At 38.1% G+C, this 19,968-nt stretch overlaps 1 protein-coding gene across 13 annotated transcripts in view; it reads right to left on the bottom strand.

Annotated features, from left to right (window-relative positions):
• Positions 1–19,968, bottom strand: part of DENND1A (DENN domain containing 1A) — a 379,559-nt gene that overhangs the window by 345,629 nt on the left and 13,962 nt on the right. For 8 of the 13 annotated variants that reach the window (XM_038374765.2, XM_043498901.1, XM_038374762.2 and 5 more), the window contains exon 2: positions 12,970–13,040. In XM_038374765.2, the coding sequence (XP_038230693.1) occupies positions 12,970–13,040 (71 nt within the window). Of the gene's footprint in view, positions 1–12,969; positions 13,041–13,878; positions 14,136–19,968 lie in introns of those variants that run through there. The other 5 variants (XM_043498897.1, XM_043498898.1, XM_043498900.1 and 2 more) reach the window with 5 other exon arrangements.

A 19,968-nucleotide genomic window follows, 5' to 3' on the forward strand; every position in this document is an offset into this window, starting at 1 on the left:
ATCTTGGTTTATTTTTGTCACTCCATAAGGAGAAGAGATACAGACTACCTAGAACTCGATTGTTCTTTATATGAAGGGAGTTTCCTAGTGGCTCCTCTTCTTCTGCAATCTCTATTGGAAAAAATTTCTCTAGGCTGAGTGCAATAACCCTCTCTGCTCCACTTCGCAAGAGGATCACTGCCAATGCATATTGACAAATGTTTCAAAATGTTATGTGTCTGGGCTGAACAGTAAAAGAACTTTAGAAAGAAAGGCATTTAACTACATCTTAAGGGTTAGATCTGCTAAACACATAATTACAAGGAGCACATTGTCAAATCTAGCCAATAATATTAGGCTTTAGGCATCATGAATAGAAGTGAGCTGTAGCTCACGAAAGCTTATGCTCTAATAAATTTGTTAGTCTCTAAGGTGCTACAAGTACTCCTTTTCTTTTTACTAAAAATTTATTTTCCATCTGAAAGAAGATATTAGAATACTCTTCCCAGCAGTTGATACACTACCCTTTCACATTCAGAAGGGTTAATTTACAAAAATTAGATTGTTAAGGCAAAGTACAGTACAAAAATCCTTTGTTCATGTATTTGTTTTCATTTTATCTCATCCCTCCATTCCCACCCCAATGATGTGATTTAGTTGACTCCAAGGGCTACAAGCATGTTCACAGATTCAGAATCTGTTTGGGCATTCAAGGAATATAGTACAGGAGTTCGTGATTAAAGTGCGTTTCATCACCTTTACTCACGACATCACTAAATTGAATTTCATCACACTCTTGCCCTTAGTTATAATTCAGCATATCCTGTATGAAATTCAGAAAGACTTAGGTATGATCTTGTCTCTGGTACTGGCACATTTTGTCATGTTCACTGTTGATGTAATATCAAAAATCCTTAATTCTTTTTAAACTGATTGTTTAATTTATATCCCAGACAACCTTACCATCAGCCGCTAATCCACATTCCAAAAAAAAAACACATATACCTGCATTTTTGTCCTGAGAAAAGTCAGACAAGATGGGGAGAGAACAATGTAGTCCAGGATGTTTTATAAACTGCACTAATACCCAACTATTTCAATTATGTTCTACAGTTCTCTAGTTGAAATTTGAAACTCTATATGAAACTCACTGTCTAAGACAAAAAACATCAGGAACAGAAATTCATCTGGACTTTTTCCTGAGTCCTTTTTTACATTTTTTCAATTTTGTTTCAACTGCTTTTAAAAATTAGTGCTCTGCACAGAATTTAACTACTGACATAAATCCCAAACAGATTATATCTTTCTAAAATCCAAAAATTTCCATAAAAAAGTTTTATAGAAAGCACCTGTGGACCCATTGATGGACAAAGGCAAGAGTCATCACTGCAACACTGCTTACAATATTGAGCAAGACAGCATAATCACTATTCTTAATAATCTGCAGGGAGTCTACTTTAAAGTCATTAGTTCATTGTTTCTTTTTCATCTGAATGACTCTAATTAAAGTTCTTTACCAGTTACAGAATTTTCTACAGTGAGAGATATAACAGCTGACTTCAGATGCATTAAGCTTAAAGCAAAAATTAACACTCATTAACAAGATTACCTGTTGTGATTAAATAAGCACAAACAAAAAAAACTTGTTTGCAAATTTTGTGAATGAGCATATTCTAGAGTTTAAAATCATATCCTTAAATTAATCTTATTTTCCACCAAGTAACACAACCTTTTGACTCTGTTCAAAATAAAACCCGTTCACAGTAAGTTATTACAATACAACCCCTTAAACTCATTAACATGTAGTTAATTGCAACAAGTGCTTTATTAAACCTTTAATCTTCAATTTTATCAAAAGCTGAAATGTCATCATGAACAATGTCTAACTTGAACCTCTCAAAATTCTTAAAAAAAAAAAAAGTAAGAAAGAAAACCACCGATCCTGCCCTTTAAACTGAAGGAAATCTATAAAAACTGGGGGCTAGTGACCATCAATAACTTGTCTAAACCATTAAAAAAAAATTTACCCTCCTAAAAAGTTTCAATTTAGAAGTTAATTTCAACCTGCAGTTAAAAAGACACTAGCTGTCAGTTTTCTCACCCGACTCTATCATGAAAAGAAAAACTGACAGATCACAGGAGCTTGCCTTTGTAAACCAATTCGGGAACTTTCATGCTTCTTATTTGTTAGGTTAAAGGTTAAATTGCTGACCTGTGCCCTCCTGCTTAGCAGCCTTTCCCTTTTTCTGTAAAGCTTTATTTTTGGGCTGTATTTACATGGATTAGTCTCTTTTCACACTAAGAAGGAATCTGTTCACAGCCAAAGCCTTAGTTCTGGTGGTACAAAAAGCAGCCACAATTATTCAGCACCAGACAATGACCATATTGTGTATTTACAAAAAAAACCACCTCAGCCATGGCAAGTTCTGTTCTTGCTGCACAAAACAATAGAAGAAAAATCTTATCAAACATTCAAGAGAAAGCAAACAAAGCAGGCCCACTGTGAACTTGATGAAGATGTCAAGCTCCTTTAAAAAAAAAAAAAAGATATAAACCAACAAAAGGGTTTTTTCTTGTAAAGTCTTGTGAGTGAGATTTTTTTTCTATGCTGAGTTTCCCTTTCTGGTTAAACATAGCTGTAGTACTAATATACCAACAGCCAACTATGGAATACTTCTGTCTATAATCTTTTACAGGCAACACAGCTAAAAAGATACAAGAAAAGACTGGCAACCCATGTTTTCCTTAGTAACTTTGCTGTTGGTCGTATTATACACTGCATGTTCCCTTCCTACAAAACTAACATGCAGAAGTGCCAAGCATGCATTTCCATAACTGTATTGCAATACTCTGATCATTGCTTTTTATCAAATCTAGCATCAACAGCTAAAGAATGTACTCATGAATATTGAATGGTGAACAGGAATTTGTATGATAGCCTACAAATTTGATCCCTACTGATTTATTGTTTAATTGGTGAAAGCTTCATTTTTTAGTTCAAGATGAGCCAGGCACTTCAATTAAACTCCACATCCCGTCTGGGACTTTACTTGATCCAAAAGGTATATAGAGTGTTGGGGACACACTGGTTTATTGGGAACAATTTTGAGGATTTCAGTCCCAGGTGAAGAAGGGAGAAACACCTCAGCCACATTCTTTGTCAAAGGTCTAATCATCATTTATAATTATTTTGCTGGTATCCCAATAGAAAGCAGTCCAACAAGAAGAAACAGGAAGATGAAGAACAAGAAAACACTGAGGTGAGTCATAGCTGCAAATGCTCTCTCTCTCTACTCAGGTTTTCCTAGTTTTCTAGAGTCCTGATCTAGGAAGTTATGCACCTTGATATAGCATCAGGGAGTCAGAAGGGCACAAACTTGGGCACCAGATTTAGAGCACAATATGAAAATTAAACAAAATTGCTGTTATTTTAAATTATGTAATAAATGAGTTTAAAACTTGCATTGTTAATTAAGCATAGAAATCAAATGTTTACTACATAATGTTATGCCAGGCAACCCTGATATTTTTTTAGGTATTAAAATTCAATGCAATTGTCACAAGTTACTCTAGAACTCAAACATATATAGCTTACAGACGTGCATCATGAAAATTTACCCCCATCCTTGCTGCTACTGAGATTATTATTTTCTATATTCAATATTTCATATGGTTTGACATGGCATTGCTACGTGTGCTAAAATTTCTGTACATTATAGAGGAATATAGCAGCACCGCAGATTCTGTTGTAAGATGCTTGTGGGTTCATTTTACAGGGTTCTTACTTTATACTTGTACAAGTTCCTATTATGGAAACAGTGGCAACTGCGAAGTGCTTCCAAGACCAGAGTACATTATAGCATCTCTTAGCTGAGCGAAGAACTTTGATTATTTTAAGTTATAACATTTGTGATCTGCTGAGAAAATAAAGATGTTACTACACAAGGCCAGAACATAAAAAGTAAAATAGGAAGTACTTAAACTACTCACCAGCTTCTAGTAGGAACAAGATTAGAGGTACATGCTACACTCGGAGCCAATTCAAATGCAAATGCTGTCCTTTCTCTCAAACAATAATAAACTCCCTCAGAGTTAGTTTCCCTCTAAGATTCATCTCCTTTTTCAACTTAGTGGTATGTTTTGGAGAAAAGAAAGAAACACATGGTGAGGCTTAGGGCAAGGCCCTTTAAATTCTTTATCATAAAAGAAGCAGTATGAACTACATTTCCTTTCCTAATCCAGCGAACATTTGTTAAACTCTAGCACACTTACCACTTTGTCCATGCTATCATATTTAGGTTTCTAACTTATGATACTCTTAAAAATATGAAAAATGCTTTAGTTGTATTAAACCATTTTAGCTTTTTCCTTGAACACACAGCAAGAATTTATGCTACACTCACAAAAAGATGAAAAATGAGGTTCTTGGAGAGAAAGACCTTTTGCCACACTGCATGGTAAAGCTAAGGATTCAACCTACTTTTGTAATATCTGCTTTGGCGATTACCCAAAAAACCCTATACAAAAGCACACTATACCCTCTTACACTGGGGGAAGAGATCATACTTTTGTGAGCTTTTACCTTCAAATGTTCATACTTTAGAGACCATTTTTATCAGTTACTTTAGACTAACAAATGTACTTTTTCTATACTATTAGTATAATAGTTCTACTTAAATTCTCTTCACTTCCCCCTCTAACGAGAGGGGATCTTTGGCACACGTCTTAGAAAGATCCCTGAATTTCTGTAACAACTTATTTCTGACATAACGCAAAGCAGTTTTCTTTATGAAAACAAAAGAATTTCTTGACACTGGAAAAGAGGCTACACAACTAATAGGTTTGATTTTGCACTCTTAATTTAGTACACTATTTGACAATTTTCTTAGATTTTCGATAGACTGTACAAATAAAAATTAAAACATTTCAATAAAATATTTCTGTAATATTTTATTTTTAGTGTTCATTCTCACCACAAACATTGTCCTGGTGCAGAGTGACTTATTTAATGTCATGTATCTAAGCTTCAAAAATACAAAAAACAATTCCAATATATTTTAGCATTGATGCAATTAATTACATTATGTAATTAAAGTAAATCTAATGCACAAAAGGCTGTTTTCCTTAGTAACTTTGCTATTGGTCGTATTATACACTGCATCACACTGGAATTGGACAGCTTTCACGTTCTCTGCTTCCCCATATATTTGTTCTTTGTTTTATCAAGTTTGAATTCAGTAGGCTCAAAGTTTAGTCAGAAGGCTGCATGACTACTGTGTTAATGACAGCACTGGTCCTTTTCTGCATTTAAACTCCACCTGCACACTTTCATTTTACACAATTTTGATTATTATGAGAGGTCAGTACAGCATATTAGCTCTCCTCTGGAGGTGAAGGCTTCACTGAGTTCATACAATGCATTTGTCCCCTTCTTTCAATTTAAGAAAAGGAAATGCAATTTAAAAAACCATTAGTACATGTATTTTAAAATAATAAAGAATAAGGCAACTTATTTTGTTCCCAATTCATCCACTGCACATAGGTACTGCAATGAACAAGAAAATATCACACACCAGAGATACACACTGCAATACCTAAACATAATGGACTGAGTTAAAATGCGAATGGAAAGCTTTAATATAGAATGTTCAAAACATTTATCAGTTTAAGAACGACCCACCCATAATCCAACATACCCTTTTGTTATCTGCTTTTCATCTAACTCAGAGAAGGGCAAGGAAAACTTGATCTTTCCAGGTTTAATTCAAGCAACAGTCTACTACTGCTTCTTTATTAAGTCAACTTTGAAAAGCATCAACAGTGTCTGTCCCATAGGGCGCGCGCGCGCGTTTTGATATTGTCTGAGAAAGCCATTTAAGACTTTACATTTGACTTTGATTATAAAAGTTCTTATCTTAAACCATGGCAACTTCAAGTAGCTCGCAGGCAGAGCCTGAAGCACCCAGTATGTTGACAGAAGATACAAACGATGACAACAGATATAATCTTTAAGATCCTATCAAGTTCTAAACTCTATAGTAATTGTTTTTAAATAGGAATATGCACCCAAGGCAATCAACTTACCACTCTATCATGTTCATTTTATATTACATAACAAAACAATCAAAAGACAAAGACAATGCAACACTGATGTCTTCTGGCCAACAAGTATTACTTATTATCCTATGATACATCAGCTTTCATCTGCGCTGCATGTAATTTAATTCCAGAGGCAAGACTAATTCACAACTCTGAAGCCTCTAAAACAGACATCCTAATCCAAGAACCCAGCCTTCTTAGCAGCAGCTCAAATTAATCTTCTTTAGAGACATGGTGGTTGAGATAATATCTTTTGTTGGACCAACTTCTGTTGGTGAGAGAGATACGCTTTTGAGTTTACACTAGCGGAAGCTTACTTACACTAGCGTAAACAGTAGTGTAAGCTCAAAAGCATGTCTCTCTCACCAACAGAAGTTGGTCCAACAAAAGATATTACCTCACCCACCTTGTCTCTAATATCCTGGGATCAACATGACTACAACAACTCTTCTTCAGAGCGGCAGGCAGTATCCGTTCACACCTGAATGTAAAGCAAAGCAAGAAAATCAGTCAGAATTATAACCTTTCTACTCTTCAATACAGACAGTGATGCTCTGTAAAATGCGGCAAGGCAGAGGGATATACAAACCACTCATAAAACATTACCCAGTATCAGATTGTCTTCTGCCATTCACAGTTTAGCTTAGGAACCAGTCTCTCAAGTTACCGAATAAAGTCCTCAATAAAATTGCTGTTGCTATCCTTCTGAATGTCTACCTTTATAAGAACCCTCAATTCACTTGAAATGTGAGAAAGCAAAAGATGATTGAAATTCTGTGTGGAATAAAGAGTTGGCCTTCTAGTCCCTAGTTGCATAATATTAGTAGCTTATTTTACTTCAATTATATATCTTGGGGGCTCTTCTTAATTTAGAACACTTAGCTAGCTCTCTTCTTCTATGACAACTTTGACTCAATAAAGTAAAAGGTACAGTTCCAAGTCATTACTTAGTATTTACAGGATACCATGAAGAAAAGGATAGTGTTGACTCAACACTTTTGACGTATATAACCATTTCTAAAAATTTTGGAGTATTGATGTATTGGAGTATTTAACCAGGGGAACTCCTCTCTCCCACAATCTTTCCATAAGTTTATTAAATCCATTACAATGTTTATTGTAATAAGTAACACTGTGTTACCACTTCAATTTGAACACTAGAGAGAAGTATATATTTAGTATAGGCCCCCCGACATCATTCAAAAGCACAGGGGATATTAAAATCCCCACCAGATCACTTCAATACAGTATACTTGCCAAAAAAGTTGCCGATTCTATTCTTCCTGTTCTATTCTGCAGCTGAGACAACTACTGTGAAGGCGTCAGCATTTTTATCAGCACATGGTAACAACTTCAGAGGAGTGCTATACAGTGGAACTAATAAAAGCAAAACCCCTAGTAAATTGCATTATTCAAGTATTAAGTAAAAAAGTGTGAAGTCCTGACAAACCCAGTTAAGAAAGAATCACAATTGAAAAGCTAAGATAGGACCGATTACGAGTTCTCATGTAATTCTAGAAAGTAAGGTCTTAAAAAATGACTACCCATCTTAAATTCATCAAGGGCCTGAACCTGCCCCCACTGAAGTCAAGATCAGCCGCCAAGAGGTCAAGGATGGAAAACTGGTTGGTTAATGGTTTTTCCTTAAATACTTATTTCCTTAAAAGCATTATAGTTACTCAAATGTGTGTAGTTGCAAATGAGATTTGTTAGTCTAATGATTTTCAAAATGTGCATCCCACACCTCATTTAGCATCTCGAAGGTTACAGAAGTGATTCACTGGGAATTCTACAATTGCCAAAATAAGGTTGATGAATATACAAAAGCAAGAGCTCACACATCTTCCTGATACTGACAAGTAAATGGTGGAATTGAATTAAATGCCACAAATGTGGAAGGACAAAATTTATAAGTCACAACCACAGAGAATAAATTATAAGATTTTCCTGGAAGGCTATTGTTAGTACACAGCAAACATTAAAAGACATTTTTCACATTTCTTTTTTCATTTTGCAGATTAGACACTAGAACTGAACAAACCTCAAAACTGAAGGCTCAGTAAGGGATGGGCAAAGCTGAGAGAGGAGTCATAAAAACTATTTGTAACACCCTCAACCCAGGTCTGGTAGACACAAAAAAGCACTGAGGATCTGGCTATTTCCTACCTAGTAAACCAAACATCCTCCACATATTTCTCCTTCCATCCAGACCCCAACTCATTGAAAGACTCCAGCCAATTGGCACAGAAGCAAGCAAAACAGGGACTGCTGCACGAGGGGAAGCACATAAAATGGGGCCCAGCCAGGACCACTCCTCCCACCAGCAGGCCCCTAGACCCAGAACTGTGAAGGGAAATACAGCACCCCCACACACACACACACTGGGGTAACTGGTACCCTGGCAGTGCTTCCCATCCCCCTTATCATGTGGCCTTGGGTGAGAATTGCAGAGGAGCCAGTCAGAGTCCCCAGCTGGTAGAAAGGGGAGCAGTCAAAGCACTAAAAGCAAGGACCTCTGGACATTCCAGTCAAAACTAGAATGTTCCGAGAGCATCTTTCCTTTATCCATGCTGAGTGATTGTTTGCTCCAGCCCTCTAACTCCCTTTCCTTCACAGCGTTTTCAGCTCAGCTTCACTCCACACCTACCCCTCCTAACACTCTCCTCCCCTGCCCTGTCCCCTACGTTTCTTTCCTCCCCTTTTTTATTTCCATTTAGCTGATCTCCTCCAAAGTAAACCCACCCTATCAAAAAACAGCTGTAGAACTAACATGATGTTTGCTGCCATCACACTGCTCCTCTACATGTGTTAGACAAGACAGGAACAGGGTAGGGGAAGGAGTCTATTTTAGACAATACTGTCTCACTGTTTCCTTGTACTCCCCCTAGGGTTGCCAAGTTGGTAATATTTAAAAACCGGACACTCCAGTAGGAGCGCTAGAACCTCCCCTGCCCTTCTTCTTCCCCCTGAGACCCTGCCCCATCCACTCCTCTTCAGCCACTCGCTGCTTTTCCGCTCCCATTCCCCTGCCAGGATCAGGAAGGATTAGCCTGCTTTGCCAGGGCTGTGAGCTGCAGCTACTCGACACAGATCAGAGGTGGCCTTGGCTGAGTAGGGGCTGGCATGGGTAATGACCCAGTACCTCCCCACCTGCCCTGCCTGCAGTAACCAGACTTTGTGTGTCCTGTCCCCTTTTCGTATTCATCTCTCTCTTGTTCTATACTTAGGTTGTAAGCTCTTTGAGGCACGGACAGTCTTTTTGTTCTGTTTGTACAGAATCCTGGCACAATGGGATTCTGATCCATTACTGGGGTTCTTATGCACTATGATAATAGGTGCTTGCTTTGTCTACTTCATTGTATTTGGTGGAATTTTTTCTTCCTCCACCTTGTTCAGCAGAGAACTTATCTTCTGGTCAGCCATCCTTTTCCCTCAACCTATAATTTCTGGGGAAGAAATCCTGGAGCACAGAAACGTCAGGGAAATGGTTCCTTCATGCAGTGGGAGTCCTCTCAGAGCAACTTCACCCTTCTGAAATGTGGTACTCTAGGTCTAAAGCAACATATTCTGCACAGTTATTATATTCTTTCATGCCATAATAGCCTTTCACCTAATGTAAGCAATCTCTCAACTAAATTTTGGTGCACTACTAAAAAGGCTGGCAGTTCTTTTGTTTTTATTAGAGGAGATAAAACAAACAACATACATATTCTCTCCCATGCAAACCAAAATATATGTCAAAGTACGAGGAATGCCTTTATAATTATGATCAGCGTTCACATGCGTCTGAGCTGAAACCAGTACATTTATATATTTTTGAAGATGGTTATAACAAGTGTTCCAATATTAAAAAAAAGCATCCTTTTCCCAGAGGTTTCTGCCTATGCTATATGGAACAATCAGAATTTTAGTAGTTAATTGTATACACTTAGCTACTTTAAAAAGACATGAAACCACAATAGAACAGATTTTTTTGCAACATGAGTAGGCTTTTATTTTGAAGTAATAAATTAAATCCTAAAAATCAGCTTTAAGCAAAATACAGGAGATAGTATATCACTCAATTTTAGATTTTGAGTGGAAAACAACAACTGTAAAGAAATTAACACACTTACTCACTTAGGTTTTCACAAAATTTCAATGCTTTTATTTCTAGACAAAAAGGCCTTTACTCTATTAGTACCCATAAACTTTCATAATCTGATTTTGTGTTCTAGATCAGTGGCTCTCAACCTTTCCAGGCTATTATACCCCTTTCAGGAGTCTAATATGTCTTGTGTACCCCCAAGTTTCACCTCACTTAAAAACTACTTGCGTACACAATCAGGCATAAAAATACAAGAGTCACAACACATTAAGCAATTTTTCAGTAACACTTTCTCATTTTTACCATATAATTATAAAATAAATCTATTGGAATATAAATACTGTATTTACGTTTCCGTATATAGTACATAGAGCAGTATAAACAAGTCATTGTCTGTATGCAATTTTAGTTTGTCCTGACTTCGCTAGTGCTTTTTACGTAGCCTGTTGTAAAATAAGGCAAATATCTAGATGAGTTGATGTACCCCCTGGAAGACCTCTGAGAACACATACCCCTCGTTGAGAACCACTGAACTAGAACATACCAATTGTAATTAAAAGCATTATTTTAAAATTTTACACATGGCAAGAAACAATTCACCATGTAAACTTTTGGATTAGTACCCTCAGCAAAATGGAGGCTGCTTTCACCACCCCACAAGCAGACACACATTCAGTATAACATATCAGTGGCTTTAAAACTTTGCAGCATTTTCTCAAATCCATACCAGCAAAAAACAGATGAAGTTACAGAAGAATTATGTCTATTACAAAAGAATGGTCAGTAGCTTTATCATGCAAGACACAGAACATCAAAGAAATCTGTCCCGAAATCATCAGATGATTTCAGCCCCATTAGGAGGGAAAATATATTTGATTACACATCCCTGAAAAAACTGTTCTTTTTACACTTTATACACACTTAGATTGTAAACACTTAGAAGTCCACAGCAGCTGTTTAATGTGCCTTTTCCAGTCACTCTTTATTGCAATAAAACATGTATATACATTTGTGTCATTTAGCATAAAATCACTAAAAAAAAAACCCTCCGTGGATTAAACATGTACTAGAATGGATAAACATGTCAAGAACCTGTCTGGAAAAGGGTAAAAAAAAAATCTTTTAAATGATGGAATATACATTAAGAAATTTCTGATTCAATATGAATCACTTTAAAACTATTTTAAAAGCTATCTGGTAGCAGATTAGCGCCACATAACCCCCTCCCCAATTTTTTTTTTCAATCACTTAAAAAAGAACAATTTCTGAAGATTTGGCTGGTGCCAAGATATCACTATACAAAACAAAAACCAAAACCAAAATTCAACTCCGACAGAATCACTTTGTTTATAGAACAAAGTGCATACTAAATCCTCCAATTAAAAAACAGTAAAGTACTTGCAGCACTTTTTAACCCCCTTCCCACAGCAGGAAATTAATCCCTCCAGGGGGATGCAAACAAACTTCAAAGAGAAGATTATACCCAGACACCAGTACTGTACAATATAACGTTTATGGTTAAATTTGTTCATATTTTCTGACACTGGAAAAACAGATCAGATGTGCAGGAACAAGGACCAGTTATAAAATGAAACCCTTGCATTTATGTCAAATGGCAGAGATAGTGGATTATACAACAGTAGGACACGCCAGCACTGTACTCTACTTATAACTCTTTTGGACAGGACAAATAAATGGCAGAAAAAAGAAAAAAGAAAGCTATTTGGTCTTCATTGATTATAATTCATAATTTGGTATTTGTTGATTGCTGGTAACTGGAGATGAATGGCTTCCTATTGGTACACTCCTAAAAACCCCAGCCACCTTCAGGCTCATTATAATCCATCAGCCTACATGTTTGCTCATGTCTGCTCACTCCAGGAATGACCTCAAGGAGATATTACTCCAGGAAGTGTTGACCAATCGGAGTAGCCTGATTTCATCATCTCTCCTTTTCATATCACTTATCAGATGGCCCACCAGAGAATGACTTCAGAAACAGAGTGCTATGAACTAGTTCCAAGATTAAGAATTTCAACTTTGGCTTTCCCTGCCTGCTGTCAATCTTTCTTAAGTTTAAGAAAAAATAGTTAAATCATCCAAGTACATCTACATCCATGTTTTGATGATTATGGAATTTTTCTGAAATACTCATATGAACCATTTTTACCTGAAGAATACTGTGTGGAAAAAATTGCCTGGACTATTTGGACATGAAGTAATTTTTGATAATGAAAAGTCGCAATCAAACCATTTTACAACTATTTTCTAGGTTTTATTACTTCTTTGAAAGGAAAATGTTGGAGGAAAGAGGAGAGTAGACTTGGCCAGTATATTAACAAGAGGAAGGAGAAAGCTGCCTTGTAAGAAATGCTATCCAGAAAGTCTGTAAAACCTTCAGTTTCTGCTTAAATATTACTTGTAACAGCATCAGATAAAAAATGTTCATAGTTCGATGTTTACATTGATGCTGCCATTTTAATCTTCACAACATCCCTGTGAAGTAAACTTTATCCCCAGTTTATGAGGCACACTGAGGCAGAGAAGTTAAATGACTTGCCCAAGACCATGAAGTGAGTAAAAGTCTGGATTAGAACTGAGAATTTCCTAACTCCTAATCCTGTTCTTAAAATTTTAGAGGATTCAATCCGTAAAATCAAAGACTAAAACTGTACATCATAGTAACGTGCTCCCTTAAGTTTTTAGAAAACATTTTATAGTTTGCATCACTATTGTAGATTATATTATACGATCTCTGAAAAGTTTTACATAAAAATAAGTAGAATTCAAATGCAAAATAGTACCTGCTCCAATGCTGCTTGTCCCTGGACAGGTTACCTCAGCATACACTTCAAATGTTGTTTCCGGGTTTTGTCTGAAACAGAATGATACATTACACACATTAACAACACTTTCAGAATATGGAGTTGAACAACAGGCTTGGGAAAAAATGCTTTTCAAGTGCACACAGACATTAACAATGGTGAGTTCAAAAATGTAAAATTTGCCATGCCAGATCTGCTCAATAGTCCATCTCCCAGTACCCAGGTTCCCACAGGTACATGTATTTTATTGTTTCACAAAGCATTTATAAAAGCAAAACACAGATCATATTGTGCTTGATTTACTCTGCTGTTTTATATAATCAAATGAATAATGTATCTTAAGACGTCAATAATATCACATCTTTCCACCTTCCACACAAAGGTGGTATTGGTTTCAACCATTATTTTAAAGTGGTGTTTTCAAAAGGTGCCTAAGGAAGTTAAGCAACTAACTCCCATTGAAAATCAATAGGAATTAGCCTGCTGGAATTACGCGCCTATCTAAACCCTAGTCTTAATACATAACTAGTCCACAACTCTAGCTATTAAAGAGATCCCATGTCTGCCAACCTGAAGGGATTATACTTTCGTGGAAAAGGAGAAAAAGATAAAACTGTATGCATTTTAAGATAGCATTGCAGAGAACTCTGCTTATTTACTTGGATTGTAGCACTCCAGTTCTGGGTCATAAGTAGTCAACGTGATTATCAAGTAGAGATGTACAAAAGCAATTAACTGCAAATTCTGCTTATTCATCCCTTTTACAGGACAAAACAAAAAGTCACCTGCTTCCACCATTTTCATTTCCAGAAAAGGAAACCAAAACACCTTTTTCACGTAACTAAATTAAAAGCAGAGCATTACACTGAGGGAATGGGGAGAAGTTACCTAAATTCACATTCTGACACTATGGCCTTCGGTTTCAATCTCATGGTACCTATTCACTCAGCAGAAAAAGCAGAATTCGAGGTGGGGGAACTAAGGTCATTTTGTGCAGACATCTCTGAAAACATCTAAAGGAAAGAGTCACATTCAGTACAGAAAGTTAATTACAAAAGTTTTTAAAGAGATAACTGGAGCAGTAATGCAAATTCCTGTTTAATGACCTCTGTTGCCAATGGACTTGCCTTGCCTTCCTGCACCTATCAATGGAGTTACTGTTTAATTATCATAACTATTTGCTAATTTGCTAATTTTATTTTCAATTTAGCTAAGTGTATCTTTTAATATTTCAAAAAGAGTTATAAGTAGCACATAACTGGAGAGAACAATTACACTTTTTTTAAATTGAAAAAGCAAATCAAAACAAGGGGAAAATGAGGGGAAAAGAGAGAAGAAAATATGTAAAAAAACCCACCCAAAGTTCTTTCTCCAACTGAAGAAAACAGTGAAGGGTGGACATAACAGTCTCTCTGTCCAATTAGTAACTACAGCTGCAGTCTGACTAGTAAACGGTGAATTGGTAATGTCAAATTAGAACCTTGGCATATAGTCGGAGAGGGTCTTCATTTAATAATAGTATTTAAAATAGTTTACATAACCCACCACCTCTATGTCATTGGTTCCAACTTGCGCTAGGTCCAGAGGAGTAGGGAGGAACTATCATCTGAAGATTGGTTTGTTCTCCATTTCAATTCCATAGATTTGATTGGCTTAATTGGAGTTTAAATGCTGATGTGCTACAGACTGGGCAGAGAATCTTCCCATTTTGTTTGCTGTCTTAATACATTGCTAAGAAAATTTACTAACAGGCAAGGCAAGGCAACCCTAAAGGACTGAAAAGTGTGAAAAACAGAGAGCTGCCAAAAACATGTGAAGTAAAGGCCTGGGGTTAATGGTGCAGCTATCAAATGACAGCCAAATCCCATTACGCATCTAAACATTAGTTCTAGGAAATAGACACCTGCAATTTCCCAGAGTCTTAACTTCTCATTGAGAACAATAAAAAACTAACCAGATATGACATGAAATTTACCTGGCATACATCTTCTATAAAAATTAATGCAAGTGAAATGACCAACTCCCTGCTCAAAATGCTGAAAATAGATCTCACAGGGAGCAGGCAAATACAGTAACAAGTACTGCAAATGCAATTAAAAGGTACAATTTTTAAAATTACTTTCCCAAACTTAACTTCCTTTAGCAACTCCAGTGATTGTTTTGACCCAATTAAGGTGATAGCATCATGGTCTGTACTTCATATCTATTCAATTTCCAAAGTAAATACTATCCCATAGAACTTGAGTGCACGACAACTTTTCTTGTGGACTTTCTGGCAAAAAAGCTGTATTGGATAAGGACTACTTTTCTCTGCTACATGGGTCCTTTTCTCATACAGATTTCTTTTTGATCTCCAGAGGCTTGGTTAATTCTGTAACTGACTCTTCCATTAATAAAACTGCTGTCTCAAATCATGTCCCTATAAAATAGCAACAGTCCCAGGTGATAAACAGCCATGTAGATGGAGATTTCATTTTTCATTTCTATTACATTCCATTTCAGAATTATCATGGAGAAAGAAATTGGCCTGTCCCTGGAGGCAAACGAACCCTCACCATCTTCTAGCAGCTATTGTGGGAGACACTCAAGGACTATTTGAGGAGTAGATTTATAAGTTTTGCATCTGCCAAGAAGAGAGATCATGGAGAAAATACGATAGCCATTTAGAAAAAAATTAAAAGAGCTTGATTTTTTTTATGCCACAGACGCATCTCCAGATTTGCTGTGATCTGAAGAACTGTAGATATTAATTTAACAAGTTGCACTTGGCGCAGTTTGAATTCATCCTATTTTGACTCAGGCAGAACTTCTGGGAATTGGGTGAAAGAGCTGGCAAGTTGCTGGCATACCACCTAATACAAAAGACACGGCCACGGCCATCCATGATAAGAGCAACAAAAATGATTAAAGATCTAGAAAACATGGCCTATGAGGGAAGATTGAAAAAATTGGGTTTGTTTAGTCTGAAAAAGAGAAGACAGAGAGGGGACATGATAACAGTTTTCGAGTACATAAAAGGTTGTTACAAAGAGGGAGAAAAATTGTTCTTCTTAACTTCTGAGGATAGGACAAGAAGCAATGGGCTTAAATTGCAGCAAGGGAGGTTTCTGTTGGACATTAGGAAAAACTTCCTATCAGGGTAGGTAAGAACTGGAATAAATTGCCTAGGGAGGTTGTGGAATCTCCATCATTGGAGATTTTTAAGAGCAAGTTAGACAAACACCTGTCCAGAATGGTCCTGCCATGAGTGTAGGGGACTGGACTAGATGATCTCTTGAGGTCTCTTCCAGTCCTATGATTCTATAAACATGGTAAATTATGGACATCAACTAAACATAATAATAAAGTGTTCTTTAATTTCCATAAACATATGTACAACAGCCCTCCACAGATGCTTTGAATCAATTTTTCAAAAATATTACATTCCGCAAATTACTGCGGCCTAACACAGAAACCTTGACACACCCCTAACAGGGGATGAGTTAATTGAGGTGTTTAAGAACATGCAAGTGCGGAAAGCCCCCAGGCCAGATGGCTTAGCTACTTCCTTGATCTTCTATCTGACAAGATGCTTAAAAGTGTAATAAGTCACTCCTAGCGGACAACCTTCCCTCTACACTGACGGAAGCCCTAGTATCAGTTATTCCTAAACCAGGAAGAGATGTCACATAATCAGTGTTCCCTCTAATTTTTCCCACACATGTGTGAACTGAATCTTCTTATGTGCACCAATATGGAGGTGATGTGTGACATTGGGATCTGAGTTACTATAGAAAATTCTTTCCTGGGTATCTGGCTGGTGAATCTTGCCCATATTCTCAGGGTTTAGCTGATTGCCATATTTGGGGTCGGGAAGGAATTTTCCTCCAGGGCAGATTGGAGAGGCCCTGGAGGTTTTTCGCCTTCCTCTGTAGCATGGGGCATGGTTGACTTGAGGGAGGCTTCTCTGCTCCTTGAAGTCTTTGAACCATGATTTAAGGACTTCAATAGCTCAGACATGGGTGAGGTTTTTCATAGGAGTGGGTGGGTGAGATTCTGTGGCCTGCGCTGTGCAGGAGGTCGGACTAGATGATCAGAATGGTCCCTTCTGACCTTAGTATCTATGAATCTATATCACCTCCATATTGATGCACATAACAAAATTCATGTGGCGGGGATATGACCGAGGGGTTCCAAGTTTGGGAGGCAGCTCAAGGCTGGGGCAGAGGGTTGTGGGGGTGAGGGCTCTGCGGTGTGGCCAGAGATGAGGATTTGGGGTGCAGGCTGCCCCAGGACTATGGCGGGGAGAGAGCACTTCCCCCAGCCCTGTCTCCCCGCAGCAGCACCTAGGCTGGTGTGGGAGAGATGCCTCTCCCCAGCGTAGCAGCTCTGGAGCTGGGGCCGTGGGATAGGCGCCTCTTCCCCAGCCGGTCCAGGCTGGATTGGGGCCGTGGGAGGGGAACCTCTCCCCTAGCCACGGCAGGTCCTGAGCTGGGGCCAGGGCACCTCTCCCCCGGCCGTGGCAGGTCCTGGCTGGGAGAGTTACATCTCTCCCCATCACAGCCCTGAGCATCTGCACTTAATAGGCTGCTGCACAGCCACGCAGCTTAGAGGGAACTTAGGCCACATTATGTTCCAATTTCACATATTAATAGTGATATCAATTTATTAGCAAAAGTTCCAGAGATGAGACTGGAGGTTTTAGGTTCTATCATACAGCCAAATCAAGTCGGGTTTGTCAGAGGCTGTCATGACAACTTACTGGTATTATCGCAGTGAAATAAGATGACCATAAGCTATATTAGCCTTAGATGCAGAAAAGGCTTTTGATAGAGCAGACTGGAGAAATATGTTTTATACCCTACAAAAATTTGGATTTGAACTCATAGTTAGTTCCTGGATACAACCATTATATTCTCACCCAACCTTTCATATCACAACCAACAATGTGACCTTAGACACTGTCAGTCTCTTCTGGGATACCACTCAAGGGTGCCCACTGACTCCACTACTTTTTTATTTGGTTCTTGGGCCCTTGACAATAGCTATCCAGGCTCATCCAGATATTTAAGACATACAACTTGGTTCCATGGAGTATAAATTAATGTTATATGCAGATGCCCTTCTGTACATATCCAAACCAGAAACCACTATTCCAGGCCTCCTATCACTAATTCAAAAATTCAGAGCAATATTTCGTTACAAAATAAACATGGAAAAATCAGAACTATTCAAAATCTCCCAAACGCCATATAGTAGGGCTTTTTCGCAATAGAATTTCCATAGGCAAACTGATGCAATTAAGTACCAAGAAACGTTAAACTAGTGAAGATAAATTTAGATCCTGTGCTCTTTCAAATAACTAGTTATACAAATAGGTGGCATCTTCTCTCCCTGAGCCTATGGAAAAGAATAAAAACGATAAAAAAATGAATATTCTGCTTAGGCTCCTCTATATTTAAGCGGTCTATCTGTATATAGCCCTATGTCTTATTTTAGAAAATTTAATAATATTATTAGAGACTGGGGGGATGAGTCAATGCCCAAAACTATTACTTAAAAAACTCCAGCTCCTTATAGCCAAGGGGGGATTTGGATTCCCAGACCTACAAACTTATTATTATGCTTTTATCATACCACAGATGTCACTGGTTCCAACAAGCTAATACCCTTATACCCACATGGGTGGAAATCAAACAGATATCAATGCATCTAATTCCCCCTGCAGATGCTCAGTTCCTCTTTTTGTCCTATTGAGAAAAATAAGGGGCCTACAGTGGTGACTGCACAAAGGGTCTGGGCCATCCTAGCTAAGGCGTACCATTTTCATCCTCGACATCATGCAAAAACACCTCCCTGGGGTAACCCAGACTTGCAAATTGAAGGGGAAAAAATATAAATTTGGACGAACTAGTTGAAGAAGGGCATCATACAGATTTCCCAATTAGTCAAGGATGAAGGCTCTCTCTTTTCTAAACACTAAAGCAATGAGAGTGACATGTCACCCTCATTGGAGTGGCAGCACTTACAACTTAAAGACTAACATATTTATTTAGGCATAAGCTTTCATGGGTAAAAAACCCACTTCTTCAGATGATGTTTTTGTGGATACAGACTAACACGGCTACCCCGATACTTGAGTACTTACAATTAAAACACTTAACGTATCAGTTTGGACCAGATGCCACATGACTGCCAGAGTCTTCAGAGCTACTGGGAACCTTGGAAATGTTTCATAAACTTCCTAGGCCCATGCCCATTATGTATGCTTTCTTTCTTATTATTCTTTCATATGGCTGGTGTAGAGCAGCAACTACAATTTCACCTGAAATTGATCGAGCCAAATGGCTACATCAGGAGTAGCAGAATTTATTGCAGTAATGCCTCCTTCATATTTATAAATTAGGCAGTAGGTAGTGATATGTGCGATGGTCTGCTGTAGGGACCCACACTTGCACACCAGGGAGCTAAGTTCCCTCTAAGTTGCACAGCCGGGAAGCCACCCAGCAGGCTGTCAAGTGTCGTGCACTTCAGGTGTCTCTTCCCTGACTGCAGTGTTGCTCCTGCCCTTTGCCTTGGAATCTCTGGCCAGCTGCTTCTGGAAGCCTCCTGCTTGCTGTGCAGAGTGGGGAGAAGGCACTGATGTCAGGGTGTTGCCCTCCCCCTGCTCCTGTACCCATCTCCACAGAGAGGGCGGGGAAGACACTACAGGGCATAGGATGGAGGTAGCTTGCTGGCAGCTGTTGCTGTCTCTGAACAAGCAGGCTTCAGATTGCTGGTGTGCCGATCTACTTTAAAGGGCAGCATACTTAAAGGGGCATCGTTTCTCTCTCTCTCTCACACACACACACACACACACACACACACACACACACACACACACAGTCTTTCATACTCACCTCCCAACCAGGGTGGATTTGATTTACATCACTAGTCAGGAAGACTATTTACTAATGGATTTCTACATAAAAGTGCATTCTTGTTGGTTGTTATAACCTT

This window comes from Dermochelys coriacea, chromosome 16 (assembly GCF_009764565.3).
Source record: "Dermochelys coriacea isolate rDerCor1 chromosome 16, rDerCor1.pri.v4, whole genome shotgun sequence".
Lineage (NCBI taxonomy): Eukaryota > Metazoa > Chordata > Testudines > Dermochelyidae > Dermochelys > Dermochelys coriacea.